We start from the raw sequence: 15,684 nt of genomic DNA on the forward strand, positions 1-15,684 counted from the left end.
CTCAGATCATGGGTATCGAATACAATACAATAGTACAATGAAAAGGGATCAGAAACTATACAACATAGAACCACCAAGTAGAACCATGGATACCCAAGCAGTGGGTGATCAAGCCACCACCAAGATGCCTCGGAGAGAACTTGATGTTGATGTCGATCGTACCAAATACCTGAAAATAGAGAAGATCATAGCATGTCTCTGTGTCCATCACCAATGTCTCGCAGTAGCATACAAAACCATCCTGTCAAAAATGCCCCTAAACATAGGTGACCATGGATTCCCCGCCTTTGGCCAAACCGCCAAAGTGTCCCCTCATGTGAGCTCCAGACGAAAGCCTCCCGCTCTCTATCAGATAACCAACTCATCTTGAACCTGGATGTCAATCCCAGCTCTAGGATTTGATTCCGCCAGACTGAAGTCGATGCGTTAGGGACGTCCCTCTCTGGAACCTGTGCACCTGTATAAAAGTATAGATGAGGCGTAGCTGCCCCATCTGAACACCCGCTCACACTCCCTCTGGCACAAGAGAGTCGTGAGGGATGACCTCATCACCACCACTAGAAAGCAGCTGAGGAAGGGGCCACCAAGCCCTTCCCGCGATCCGAAGAAGAGGATCCCTTCCACGCCTTGGACTTCACCTTGGTCGGAGGATCTGAGTCGGAGTCTGATGAAGGAGAGAACTCATCGGTAGAGTCACCAGCCCGCTTCGACTTCTGCTCCTGCTTCTTGGAAGCCGCTAACGTCTTGCAGTCCTTCCGCAAATGTCCCTTCTTGCCACAGTGGTAACACTGGGCCTTCGACTTCTTCTTCCCGTCACCCCTCTCTAAAGCTACATAAGCCTCGCCTCCATAATGTGCCGGAAGCCGCCCCTGTAATCTCAAGGATGTCTCATGCTCAAGAAGCATCGAGGTCATATGTGTAAAACTGACAAAAGTCGATGATGTCTGCGCCCGCAAAGCATTGGCCACTCCATCAAACTCCGGGGGGAGCTTGTAGAGGACCGTCCTGATGAGATGCGCCTCGGGAAGAGCAGATTGCATGTACCGAAGCTGGTCCTGTACCTGCGTAACACGAAGGAGAAAAGACTGAATAGTATCTTTCGGCTCAAACTTCATCTGCTGGAGCTGGCCATAAAGTGTGACGGCGCGCATGATGGAAGGTGCCTCATACATCTGCTGCAACTTCTGCCATACTTCAGGAGATGTCCTACAGGAGGTAACCACCGGTAAGACCGCTTTAGAAATACACCGAAGCAACGCTGAGTAAGCACGGGCATCGTCCGAGTCCCATGTGAGCACCGCTTCCTCATGGTTGTCCTCATCAAAGTCTTCAGGAAGAGGAAAAGGATGGAGAGGTCGAGGAATAGCTCCACAGACGATGTACCATAACCGCTTCTGCACAAACCAAGCTTTCATGACAGCACTCCATGTGAGATAATCAGGTCCATGTAACTTATCATCAGTGGAAGTGCACGGAGGAGCCATATGGAGAGGATAAGAAGAGAAGTAAAGAAGAGATGGAATTTAGAGAGGAAACACGGCCAAAACACAAGCACAAACTGCAGAAAATGAGAGTTCACATGCAATATAACCCAAAATGTGATCAATAGAAGACAAAATCTGCGGCAGAAAGTCAAAAAAAAACAGTCAAAAACAGCAAAAACGGCCTGAATTAACAGTCACCCAGCCACGAGAGATGCTGAATCAGCAAAAACGCAGGCTGTAAACTGCAGAAAAACAGGTAGAAAACTGTCGCCACCAGCTGCAGATGAAAAACGCAGGCAGCTGAGGGTGCGGAGGCAGCAGGTGATGGTAAAACTGCAAAAAACGCAGGTCAAACAGGTCGCCTGTATTGAGCAACAGCCACCTGACAAAAAAGGGAAAAACAGTCTTGAAATCAGCAATAAAACACAACAGAAACACAAATCCTGAAAACTGATACCATGTCAGAAGTGGAGCAGTAGTGGAAGCATAAACATGTGCTGAAATAAACTGCTGAAACACGAGACAAAAAGAAAAGAAAGAAAGAACACGATACAGATGAGAACTCAGATGTACGCACGGGAAATGGAATCCATATATCTGAACGCGAGACAGTCGCATACAACAGTGAGTCACTGGCTGTGTGGGCACTGGTACTGGCACTGGCTCCTCTCTCCACAGAGTCTGCAGATGATGAAGATGATGATGATGATGATAATACTGACTGAGGAGGAGCCACTAAGTATAAATAGGCTGAAAAGTGGGAAGCAATAAATGCTGGTCGGCCAGCATTAATGCTGGCCGACTGGTGCATAAAATGCCACACCAGAAAAATACCTAAAATACCTAATAAAAATGCCCAACCCAGATCAAGCTCAGACTCACACATGAGCTGACAAATACTCTGCTAACAGTTACATGGTTCCATTGCTGAGATACCATCAAATCCTTTGAATTGGTGGGCCTGTGGTACTTGATTGCAACTTAGGACTATTGCATTATTGCTGAAATTGTTCTCGGCAGTGAATTACAGCAAGCATATCTTCACATGGTGATACGGGTTCAGGTGGAGAGGATGCATCACTCCATAGTTGTCAGGTATGAAAAGTACGATACGGTACAGTACGATAAAATACGGTACTAAATGGTACCTTAAGATTTTATAAGGTACGGTACGATATTAGTACGAAAAAAAATTAACTTCATTATTTTGAACTATAGATGATAGAACAAATGTTTGAAGTCTAAATAGCAATGCTATTGGAGTATATAAGATGAATACTTGAGGGTAACACGCCAAAACCTCTATGGCATATTGCCGCATGCGCAACATGCGCTACAACTTACAAGTACATACATAGGAGTGGATACATCATACATGAATTATCATACAAATAAGAGGCATGTATGCTTGAGAGAGAGAAGGTTGAGAGAGAGGGAGAGGCGAGAGAGAGAGAGAGAGAGAGAGAGAGAGAGAGAGAGAGAGAGAGATGAAATGACATGAGATGCTTTATTAACGTCTACAAGAGGCCAAAATGACCTGTGAGACCAACAGTTACCAAACAAACCACCAAAGGTTTTGGGAAAAGATTTATGAATTTTGTTATGGTTTTGTTTGGCATTGCTAAGGCTAAAGTAGCTACCGATGGTACATTTACTAATTCGTGTACTCTCAGAAGGTATATTAGGCCAAGCTATCCTCTGGCCTAGTTTTATTAGCAATGTGTACTAATGCTTTGGATTGGATGGTGCAAAATGAGCTGTGAACAAAGGTAAAATCAAGAGAATTAAGCTACTTGATGATTCTCAAATGGTGCTGAATTTATTTATTGATGACACTAACATATTGTGAAAAATGATGGGACATCAATTAGAAACGTTTGGAACTGCTTGAATACCTGTGTCAAAGTGCAGCGATACAGAAGCGTAGGACAAAGATTGAGAGAGAGTGAACACAGAGAGAAGAGAGAGAGAGAGAGAGAGAGAGAGAGAGAGGAGACTGTAAACGCAGAAAATCTGAAGTGTAGTATGCTGTATAAGAGTGCAAAAATACACAAGGGGGCAGAGGAAATATCTGCGTATGTCTTTGACTTGATGACCTTGATCTCCGTCAGCCCAAGCACAGTCTATCTCAGCCAACAGATCTCAAGATCAGAATCTGAATAATGAATACTGGAGTGAGCCACGAAACCGGCTATAAATAGCCATAAAATAGGAATTAATATGGCCAACTGTACCAGTGCCCTGCCGTACTGTTGACGTGGACTGCCATACTATTGATGTGGAGCCTGCTGTCCACCAACCTGCTGATGTGGAACCTGCTATTTGCCAACTATCCAGGAAATGACTGTCTAACACCTCCTCTCAGATCCTGGACGGATCAAAAGACTGAGGGATCTGGAATGTTGCCGAAGAAGAACCTGGGGAAGCGCCTTCGTAAACAAATCTGCAAGATTATCCTCCATCTTGCAATACTCCACATCAATGGTCCCATCCAGAAGCTTCTCCCGAATGAAGTGATACTGGATCTCAATGTGCTTCGTCCAGGCATGGAATACTGGATTCTGTACCAAGGCAATGCAACTCTCATTGTCGCACCACAGAAGAGTAGGATGAGTCTGGGGGTAGCCAAGCTCCTCCAACAATCTTCAAAGGAGAAGCCAAATCAAGGATCCAATCAACTGACGGTAGCATGAAGCATCCATCACAGGAGAATCTGAGTGTGAAGTGGCCTTCCAATTCGGATCCATAGGAGTAGTAATGGGCCAACAAGTCTCCTCAAAAGTCACCAAGAGCTCCTGAATGTACCTCTGCTGAGTAGTACCGAATGGTGGCGGCAACTAGAATAGTAAGGTGATCGCCATGTCTTCGGAGGAAATAGGCTTCCCCGCATTTTCAACCTGCATCTAAAGCTACCAAAGCTTGTTGATGTGTTCCCGAAGCAAAGAAGACTTATTCACGGACAAAGTCTACATCTGCACCTCCAAAGAAACCCTCTTCATCAGGGTCATCCGGTTATACATCTGGTCGAGCTCCAGTCATATCTCACAAGCCACCGTCAAGTGCTCGATATGAGCTATCATGGCTATGGCGTAAGACAAAAACAGAAAAGATAGAATCCTGGCATTCAATTTATCCCAATGAGATTGGGTCTTGGTCAACTCTGCACGAGCATTGGAAGAGAGTTTGAACTCATCCCTCACCAAGGGCCTGTTGATCTTCTCCATCACCAGTTTCGATAAATCATAAGACTCTAAAATGGCCAACATCATCACCCGCCAGATGCGATAATTGTCACCATCAAGCTTTTGATCCGTTGGAAGAACCGGTAGGACAGGCACCTTCCTGTCCATAATCGCCTGGAACTCCAAATCAGTCTCTGAAGACATGTTAACCTGCAATACCTACACAAACGCAAAAGCAACCCCCTCCATATGTGAAAACGCAACCTTCTAGGACTGATTCCTCCGCTGCCCAAACCTTCTTCACCCGCCGGAGGCGATGAAAAGGTAAAATCTGCAATGGAAGGCCTTAAACGCAGCCTTCCTCCCCTTCAAACAGCAATAACCTGCAACAAATTCACTGATTAGACTCCTTTCCCGCACGCCCACGCTCGCTTCAACCCTGATCTGATGCGCAGCCCTCCCGCTCGCCCTCGAAACCTGGAAACACAGCCTTGTGTCGCACTAAAATCTCCTCTTCAGATAGGTTCAGCCCTCAGCCAGTCCATCTTCACCACTCTGATACCGTGTCAGAGTGCAGCAATGCCGAAGCGTAGAACAAAGACTGAGAGAGAGTAAACACAGAGAGAAGAGAGAGAGAGAAAAGGAGACAGTGTAAACACAGAAAATCTGCGGTGTAGTATGCTGTATAAGAGTGCAGAAATACACAAGGGGACAGAGGAAATATCTGCGTATGTCTCCGACTTAATGACCTCGATCTCCCTCAGCCCAAGCATAGTCTGTCTCAGCCAACAGATCTCAAGATTAGAATCTGAATAATGAATACTGGAGTAAGCCACAAAACCGGCTATAAATAGCCATAAAATAGGAAATAATTAGAGCAGGTCGGCTACATTAAATGCAGCCGACTGCAGTAAATCTGGCCGACTGTACCAGTAAATCTGGCCAACTGTACCAATGCCTTGCCGTACTGCTGACGTGGAGCCTGCTGTCCACCAATCTACTGGCGTGAAACCTGCTGTCTGCCAACTGTCCAAGAAATGACTGTCTAACAACCTTATGTATGGCCTTTGGCTCTAGGATAAATCATAACAAAACATGTATGAGGAGTCTAATCAAGCTTCCACCCCCTTTCTTGGTTGATCGATCAAGGCTACAAAATCACCACCACCACCACAACAACAGCAGTCAACAACCCAAACCATCGCCAACAACAACAACCACGCCCAAACAAAAAAAAAAAACCAAAAAAACCAAAAAAAGTGCTTGTTTTTTTGTATGAATTCGTACGGTATAGTACGGTATGAACCATATAGTACAAACCAGTTCATACTACGTACGAGTGCAACTATGCATCACTCCTTGGTCAATCACATGGTGAAGGGGAAAATGCAATGACTAATGTTGGGCATGGTTCTCAGCATGGACAGTATGCTGAAAATGTGGGAAATGTCCCAAATGTTGTCACTTCAATGCAAAAAGAGGCTGATGACCAGCAAGGAGCTGAAGAATTTGATAATAGCTTCAAGGATTGAATGCGTACAGCAACAAATCTTTTTGCTGAATTGGCAAAGGATCCCCAGTTTACTTGATTCTTGAATGCCCCAAAGAAAGACAGCAAAAGGCAAAGAGAAGAAGACACCTTCTATAGCTTCAGAACAGCCACAAGAACCGAAGGAAATACCTAGGCCTTCTTTACAAGAGCCCAAAATGCCTGATGAGCACAAACAGTTGGTATCCGTGGGGCAGCAAGTGCAAATGCATGGCCAACTTGGTAGTGCCAACCCATGGAAACATGGGCAGCAAGGCAATTATGCACACGCAAGCATGGGACAGCAAGGATACTTTGGTGGTCTCCTTAGAGGCTGGCCTTCAATAGTCACCTAAATAGAAATTACACACATATGCACCTATTTCACAGCCAACCCAAAAAGGTAGGAGGAGGTCAGGTTGCACACCTATCAATTATGTTGCAATATTATCAACAACATGGCTGTATTAAAGATCTATCAGTTTCACAAAATTTCAACATCCTCTACAATACCTCTTCATGATCAAGCTCCAGTTCAGAGACACGACCAGCAACATCAGCATGCCAAGGACTGTGCTGTCCATCATAACCATGCTCTAGCTCCATTTCACTGCAGATATAATGCTCGTAAAATTGCCCTTCTAGGCACCATGTCAGCTGCCAATCCCCTTCTAATTCAAAACAGATTTGCCTGCCTGCCTGCAAAAAGTAGTTCATTAACAATCTGCACAAGTGTCCTGCTCTAGAAATTAATGGCTGCAAAAAGTCTCATCATGTATGTACTTGGCAACGACGAACACATATCTAAAGATAAGTGAAATGAGTTTGACACAACTCATAATTCAACACATGCCCCATAAAACATTGTCTATTGAACATGAATCAATAAGAAGACCTCTTAGACCAGAACGAGGTCATTTACTGTATGCCCTCCACAGCAGCAATCAAGAAAATCATGCTGACAAATAATAAATTATGATGCACTCTGGACCAAATCAAAAGCCTAAGCCTTAGGGGAATTGACCAAGAGGATGCCATGGATAAAGGTTTCTCATTTGCAAATACAGAGAGAGAGAGAGAGAGAGAGAGAGAGAGAGAGAGAGAGAGAGATCAACATTAGCATCTTCAAAACCCCAATATGACCAGTAATACGGAATGAAAATGGAAGTAAAGGCCTTTGGCTATCGAGGGATACAACTACCAGAGGAATGCTGCTCTGCTATCGGATGAATGCCATCCTGTAATGTCCCTTATCGAATGCTTGAACAGGAAGAGTAAGGTGTCGAGGTGGATGGAGGTCATCCTAGAAAGTCCCTGTTATCAGTTGAATGCCATCCTGTAATGTCCCTTAACGAATGCTTGAACATGGAGAGCAAGGAGTCGAGGTGGATGCAGGTCATCCTAGAATGTCCCTTGTATAATGGCCTCTGTGCGTGCCTATGCACATGCACGCAGGTGTGTGGAACAGTGCTCTCTCTTTTCTCAAGGCTTTTTACTCTGGCTGTAGTAACACTGATCATAGCTACCTTTGTACATAGATATGATATACTTGACCAAATATGTGTGTGTGTGCACGCGCGCAAGCGCATGTGTGTCTGTGCGTGCATGCGGAAAGGAAACACTCGTCATCTAAACTTGAAAGCATACAGGGATCACCTGTTACTGTGTAGTGTGCGTCTGGCGAACAATCTACGATCCCCAGGGCAAGTCTCATTTGATTCAGAATTTGGTCCAGTCCCCATTGCTCCTCGAGCTGCATCACAGGGGCATTGCTGCTGCTAAGGCGGCCTAACGCAGCTTCTCCCTTTCCTCTTCCTCTTCCTCCACCTTGTCCGGCCAATAGAGGCACCATGCATTGAAGCCATGGCTGCCTCTCCCGAAGTCGGAAGCTTGCGAGGCTGCACAATGCATCCTTCTCTATGGCCCTGCGGTGCACGAAAGGCGTGGATAGGAGACAGTGGAACTTCACAAAGGCAGCCATCTTGCTCTTTCCTGTGACACAAGCTCTGAACGTCTAGATATGTGAGAGCCTATACGAGGACATGGTCACCAACAAGGGATTCCCATGCATGCCCCTTACCCACACAAAATTATATATGCTCGTGCCTTTTCTGCCTAACTACTAATCTTATCTAGCGCATCCTCTCTTACTTACTTCATTATCCAATGCATATATCTTAATGCCTTCTCATCTTCTAATTCTATCTAATGCATCCTCTTACGTGCTACTCTTCATGATCTATTGCCTTCTCAACCTTTCAAGGGAAGTGGCATTACATTTATTCATAATCCTGCAAATAAAACTCCTATGGATAAATATTTAGAAACTTGCAAAATCTTTTGTTTCATATGTGTTGATATCCTTTCCATTTAAACTTATATAAAAAGGAGGGCATGCTTATATATAAATGTTCTTTCTTATCTCATGTGTATGAATCTTAACCCTTGCAAGATTCTTTAAAACCGCGCTTATAGGGGTAATTGTGACCTTTACTTATGACAACCCTTGACCTTTCATTATCCTCACATTTGAGCTATTGATTTTGACACTTTATTTTCCTAACATGTGGCTTTTCCTTTATCATGACCCTTCATTTCCCATGATTTGTGACCTTCCATCTGCTTAACTTTCAAAAGCTATGTTTAAAAACCTTGTTAGCCTTGAAATGATTTTTAATTGTGCGGTCATTGTATTAAAAGAGTAAATATCTGCATCTCCTAGCTTGGGTAAAAATGCCTTCCTTGGACAATTAATTTATTTTCAAAAGCCTCCAAATAGGCTTGAGAGCTAGGTCTTTCTTAGCTAAGCACTTGATCAACAAACAAGCATTAACAAAGAGAGCAAAACGATGATTAGGTAAAACCCCACATGCATTGTGCACTTAACCGTAAACAACTTCATTTCGAAAGGCCCAAATGATGGAAAACATCTAGCTTGCCCACGTTCTCATGTCTCTTGCTTACAAAGTTTAATCCCAGTGGAAGGAGTACATATCTAGTTCCTATCTAAATTTATAATTGGCCTTTAGAAGACTTAGTGTACACTCTTCCTTTTGGACAACTAGTTTCTCAAATGATGTATTGTTTTGTGAACACTTGTTCTAGGTCTCCTTCTCAAGCTTGCACTAGATCATTGAGTCCAACACCTAGTCAATTATTGCTACTTTAGGTAAATTACTTTATGTTCATCCACTTCTTATGAACCACAAAGGAAAAAATGGTTTCTTGACAACAAATAGGAGCCCAAAGCAACAATGGGGTTACAAAAAAAAATCATTGGGAAGGAGAGGCTTCCTATTGCAATAACTTCAAAAACCCAAATTAGCTTTCTTGATGCTTTGACATGTTTAATGTGATTCTAATTCAAACGTGACATGTCTACAAGGTGGAACTAGAGATCTATAGCTATCTAATCATAATGGTGAGAATATTTCTTTGATGAATCAATGTGATGCATGCCATTTGCCTGTAACACTCCCTCCTAGTTTGGATGGATAGAAATATCATCCAATGGTAACAATAGCTCTATTGATGAAGATCACTTCAATGAAGAAGATTACAAAAACCATGATGGAAGAAGGCTAAGAGAAGACCAAGCTCTTGTAGGAGTTATCGTAGCTTGAGTATTAAGGGCACTTGCCTCTCATGCTATGTAAAGACAAAAGGGCAACAAAGTGTAGAAAGAATATGAACTCCTCGAATAACAAGTGACCGTTAGTATAGAAGTAATGACAATGGAAGAGTAGGGCATGTGCCAACTATTGAAGAAGCTAAAACAAGGGTGAAGGTTCAGAGGAAAGGGAGGGGCAAAAGGGCCACAAACACTCTAGTAGGTGTTCCAATATGTGCAAAGCTAAATGTAAAGTTGACCATGAACAACAAAGTAGAGTGTTTGTCACTCAAATAGTTATTACAACTACATGCAAAATTAGACTTTTAACTTAATATGCATCCAAGGTAGTGCAAATGTAGTGTTTGCTAATGCAAATAGTTGTTTGGCAAGTAGGAACAATAGTGATGCAAGTTGGGACAATTGCATGGGTACGAGGAGTAGTAAACATATGTGATATAGCTACATTTGGAGCCTTGTAGTAGTACCAAAGAGATTGGAGCAACATCAAAGGTCATTTGTGTGTAGCAAGCACATACAAATAATAGTGTTTGATGGTCTAACAGTGGGATGCATGGCTAAAACAATCTTTGATGTTAGATGGAGTTGCAATGAGCAACAAGAGCCTATGTTTGCAGGCAAAATAACAACATGCAACATAAACATTTGTCCCACTACATCTAGCTAGTTGCAAGGTAGCAAAGCAATCATTATGAACCGATAGAGCACATACAACCATAAAAAGAAGCAAAAAGGGATGAACATCATGATGCTTAGCATAGAAAGAAACACAAAAGGGTCTATACCTACTAAGCTCCATGCGCTACCTTAGAGCTTCCTCCTATGATACACCTCCATGTTCCATACACAGCATCATAGGAAATTATTCATTGTATACAGAGCACTCACAATAAGATTTTGTTAGAGATATGCAAAAGTTGTAGGGCACATGTATGAAAGAGGGCTTAGAAGAAATAGAATGACCATCTTATGGATTGACTTATAGAGTAAGACTTCTAAACCCCATAATGGCTTTCTTGATTCTTTGCTATGTATGTCATCCAATTATGCACCAATATTGAATATCATTCTCATGCAACAGTACCATGTCTACAAGGTGGAACTACTAATCTAAAGTGATCTTGTCATAGTGGTGACTATGTTAGTTATGCATTAATGGCATGCATGCCATGGGAAAATGATGATTCGACTGGCACTAGCAATACAATCAAACTTCGATATAGGAAGTTTCATCTAGAGTTTAGCTCATATGTGTTGTAAGCCTAATGTCCAAAATGGATAAATTGGAAATTTAAAGGTTACAACATGTAAAGGATCGAATCAAGAGCACGCACGCACACACACACACACACACACACACACACTCTCTCTCTCTCTCTCTCTCTCTCTCTCTCTCTCTCTCTCTCTCTCTCTCTCTCTCTCTCTCTCTCTCTCTCTCTCTCTCTCTCTCTCTCTCTCTCTCAAAATATAAAATATTTAGAGCTTAATACTCAAGCAAGCTAAGATGTATTACTGTTTCATTCCAAAACTAGTGCATCAATGAACTACTACATAAATGGTTACTCAAAACATTGTCCTCCAATATCATTCTCTAGGTGAAAAAAACATCATATTGATACACTACTACATAAATGGTTACTCAAAACATTTTCCTCTAACATCATTAATTGGAGGAATGTTTTCATTTTTTGTACATGGCCATTCAATTGTTTTTTATGACAATGCATATGTTCGCATTCTTATTGTTATTTGAGTAGATCATGTCTTTCTTCATCTCATCTACCCTATCATCGTTGAACATCACTTATGCTCTATTGATATGATTTGTTCTATCTACCAACTAGATGTCAATGATGTGGATGTCATCAGTAGTTGTCAATTAAACACTCTTAATTGGACTCGACTTTGTATTGTTAATGCTCTTCTCCAAAGCAATATTGCACTTTACATCTAACACAAGTTTTTAAATCTTCTTTTTATGATTGCAAGCAACCACAATCATTTAGCCTTATCGAAGATCCATCCAAATCCCTACTTCTCTCACCATGCTACCAAGACAACACAATGGCCTTTCCCAAGTTGTTATTATGTGCATGAATAGGCCTCTGTGGGTCCCTCTCCTATGCATGAGATAATTATTCCACTAACTCCATCATCACAGCATAGGAGGAATGATGGAAGTAGTCTTGTTTCTAATGAGGACCTACACCCAATCATAAGAACCATCTTGGCATGAATCATCCGTCAAACACAAATGGAAGTAACCATCTACCTATTGAGGGCATCACACATAATTTCAATAATCCTCCCTCGAATGCTTCAAGAAGGGCTCATCCAGACCTTTGATCCATTAGATCTTGGTTGGATGAATAAAAGCATATGTTGAAGGTAGGTTGGATGGTGGGTAGATGAAGTTTGTCAAAACCAAAGGGAGACAACAAAAAAATATTGCAAAGACGTGTACAACTAGACACCTTCTAGTCACTAATTAAGCTTGCTTGAAATGGACAAGAATGTGGCCTAGTTATCAACAAATTAACAATCAGGGGTGGTGCATTACTTCTCTATGACCACCTTGCAACAAAAGGAAAAAAATGTTAGGTCTATTGCTTTCGAATGTGAGATCTATGATGTTTTGCATTATTATTTTGTGAGGAAGTGATACATGAATCTTATAGTACATTTGGTGGACTGGTGCACAGATTGGTCGTCGTATGCGCGCGTAGTGAGCGTCAGAAGGTCCCCAAGAACAAAAGAACTCTACTTTTTACACAAAAACCAATGAAGAAAGCTTGCACGACATGAAGAAGAGACCAATTGGGTGCAATCTCCCCCCATGCCTTGTGTGAGCGCTCCACAGAGCATGTATTTTATATATTATTCATCTTCAAGCTCAAGAAATAGCCCAATTTACAAAATAGCATGCTTTAGCTTTTGTGCCACTAAAGAATTAAAGCTATTGGGCGCCCAAAAAGTCAGGTGGTACCCAAATACAATGTCCAATACAAATATTTAAATCGTACGCCCATGCGCATACAAAAATAATAAATAAATGTCAAGTGCTTTAATAAATAAGCGCGACAAAATATAGGCGCCATGTCTAAGATACGTGCCCATAAAAAATTGATGATAATTTGAATACATGCTATCCTCCAATGCTTCCCACTGCCACCGCTGCTTGCTCTACACATCAACTGAAGCATTCACAATTGTTAGAAAAATAATACAATTAAACCGACAAAAGTGAATACCTAGCAGTCTTCAGCTATAAAAATAAATTGGTTAGAAATCAATCCTAACCTTAATTTATTATGAGTGCGCACTCAAAACTCATAAACGTTTATTAATTTAAATATGTATTTTGTGGAATCACCCACTTACACATTAAATTAACAAAACGCCCGAAAAGGATAGGCGTCGCCATTGACTTCTCGCACAAAGAATCCACTTTGTGTATGAGCCTCGGTAATAAAATTTTACGAAATCCACCGCAAAACCTCACGGAATCCACCATGGAATATGCCTCCTGGCATCATGGACTCATTTGACCCAACACTCTTTGGTACTTTTTTTAATAGAGTTTGTACATGCATATGGCTTTTTGTTTTTTGGCTTTGCAATATGTAAAGTTTTGGAATGATTAAATATTCATTTTCATAATAGGCACCCAAGAAGGTCAGAGGGTGCCATTGGCACCCTTCAATTCAAATGCGTAAGGGAAGTCTCTTTTGATATCCTTGAAAAATGTCCTAAGAAAGACTAAGAAAAGTGTATATAACGTTGGCATGGGCCCAAAATCAACCAATGTTGATCTTCCCAAAGACATGGAGCTAGCAAAGAACCACTCTATCATATTGAGAGTATGTTCAAACAACATTACAAGCTATTGATACTATAACTTTGTCCACAAAGGATGTAGTGAGTGCTATTAGGTGGCTTGTTGAGATATTTTAAGGAAATCGATATTTGTTTAGAAATATTGGTTTCATTTTTGTGAAAACCATTCAATTGATGTACATATTCCTATTTTTATATAGTATAAGATGCTATTTTTGCAAACATTGAATGACTACTTGTTTCAATCAATGTTGTCCTAGAGATAATAAGAGCAACTTGTTTCCTCCTTTTGATTAGAGTCTTGTACACCAAAAATTGAGAGCTATGTGCAGGAGATGCACTTAAATAGGACCTTGTTTTGAACCATTCATTTTTACTATTCTCCATTCTTTCATGGTGAAAATTTGTCTCAAAATTATACAATCACATAAAACAAATTAATAGGTTGCAATTTTTCAATGTTTTATCATGGAATGGTGTAAATGTAGTTGTAGAGATGTTTATTTATCGGGTTTTTGAATGATTGTGTTTAATGTTTAGAGTTTTGCATATGCAACTATGAAGGCTAGCCTTGCATCTACGGTAGTCCTTTAGAGTGGCACTACATTTTGGTGAATAATCATAGCAATATATGCAACTATGAAGGCTAGCCTTGCATCTACGGTAGTCCTTTAGAGTGGCACTACATTTTGGTGAATAATCATAGCAATATATGTATCTCAATGAACGATTTGTGTTTCTTTCAATAGCTATTTGATGTTTCCAACTTGAAAGCAACAGGGGATACTAAATCCACAATATGGACTTGGTAATAATAAGATAAATTGAAAGTAACTTTTGAGCTCTCTTTTATCTAGGAAAGATATTGACCTTGATGGTGTTTAAGTTTCTGCAAGAAGAGAAGCATACATTGGCATATCATGTGAGGTAATCTTAGAAGAATAATGCTAGTAACATTGCCCTCTCCTCTTTCAATAGCACATTACATTGCAACACTTGTGGATTGCAAAGGTTTTATGATGTGCATGATAGTGAAATCCCTCATGAAGTTGATGGGTTTAATATTATACTTCTATGTGAAAATAGGTATATGGAAGACAACTAGCCAAATTATTGATTAGACATATTGTGGGAGCATTATAGTACAAGTTTCACTCTAGATAAATAAGTGAAAAATGCACTTTGATGGGTTTCTAGCTTGCGATTGGTGCCATGGAATGGAATGTTGTATACATATAGTTGATCATGTTCATGGAGGAAAGTCATTATAAAGGTTTTAAGTATTTTAAATGATGTTGAAGGTCTCATGTAGCAACATTTCAATCTTTCATCAAATTTATGGTTCCCTAGCTTGAGCAATGTCACAAAATCTATAATTGATACATTATTGGACCAAATATGTGTGTGTTGGTTGCAATACTTGCAACATTTGTTTACCATACTTAAGGAAATACAAAGCAAAACTTGAATTTGATGGGTTGTTAGTTCATATGAATGTGCATTGGTATGCAATACTTGTAGCATATACTTGCCATGGTCAAGGAGACCGCTTGAATTCATGCATTCAACAAGGGTGTTTTGAATTTGCAAGATTAACACTCTAGCTATATTTGTGTGTTTGATCGTTTTGGTTTAAACTTGTAGGATCAAAATTCGATGTAGTATTCATAGCATATATTAGCCATGATCAAGGAGACCACACTCACTTGTGTGTTCAACAAGGGTGGTTTCAATTTTTAGATATATTACTATGCATGCAATTGTGGTTTGAAATTGCAAGTGAGAATTTGCTAGGTTGTTGGATAAGATGTATATGTGTCCTTATTTAATACTTGGAGCATATGTTAGTCATGGTCAAGAAAACGATGCTCATTCATGTGCTCGACAAGCATAGCTTAAATTCATAGGATTACTACTCTACAGTTGTGTTTGTGTATTTGTAGCATTTGTGTACTATGGTCAAGGTGCTATGAAGCAAAACTAGAATTTGATGGGTTGCTAGATAGGATGCATGTGTGTTGC

The 15,684-nt window shown here is 40.9% G+C and overlaps 1 protein-coding gene across 2 annotated transcripts in view; it reads right to left on the reverse strand.

Moving 5' to 3' along the window:
* Positions 1–8,292, reverse strand: part of LOC148039874 (uncharacterized) — a 102,967-nt gene extending 94,675 nt beyond the window's left edge. The window contains exons 1-2 of one of the 2 annotated variants that reach the window (XM_087694901.1): positions 7,851–8,292; positions 6,708–6,889 (exon numbers count right to left, since the gene is read on the reverse strand). In XM_087694901.1, coding sequence (XP_087551027.1) covers positions 6,708–6,889; positions 7,851–8,175 — 507 coding nt within the window. In that variant the 5' untranslated portion in view covers positions 8,176–8,292. Of the gene's footprint in view, positions 1–6,707; positions 6,894–7,850 lie in introns of both variants that reach the window. The other variant, XM_087694909.1, reaches the window with a different exon arrangement.
* Positions 8,293–15,684: the final 7,392 nt, after the last annotated feature.

The sequence above is a fragment of the Lygodium microphyllum genome, chromosome 2 (genome assembly GCF_053477565.2).
Source record: "Lygodium microphyllum isolate KBCC chromosome 2, Lygodium_microphyllum_v1.1.10, whole genome shotgun sequence".
Classification (NCBI taxonomy): domain Eukaryota; kingdom Viridiplantae; phylum Streptophyta; class Polypodiopsida; order Schizaeales; family Lygodiaceae; genus Lygodium; species Lygodium microphyllum.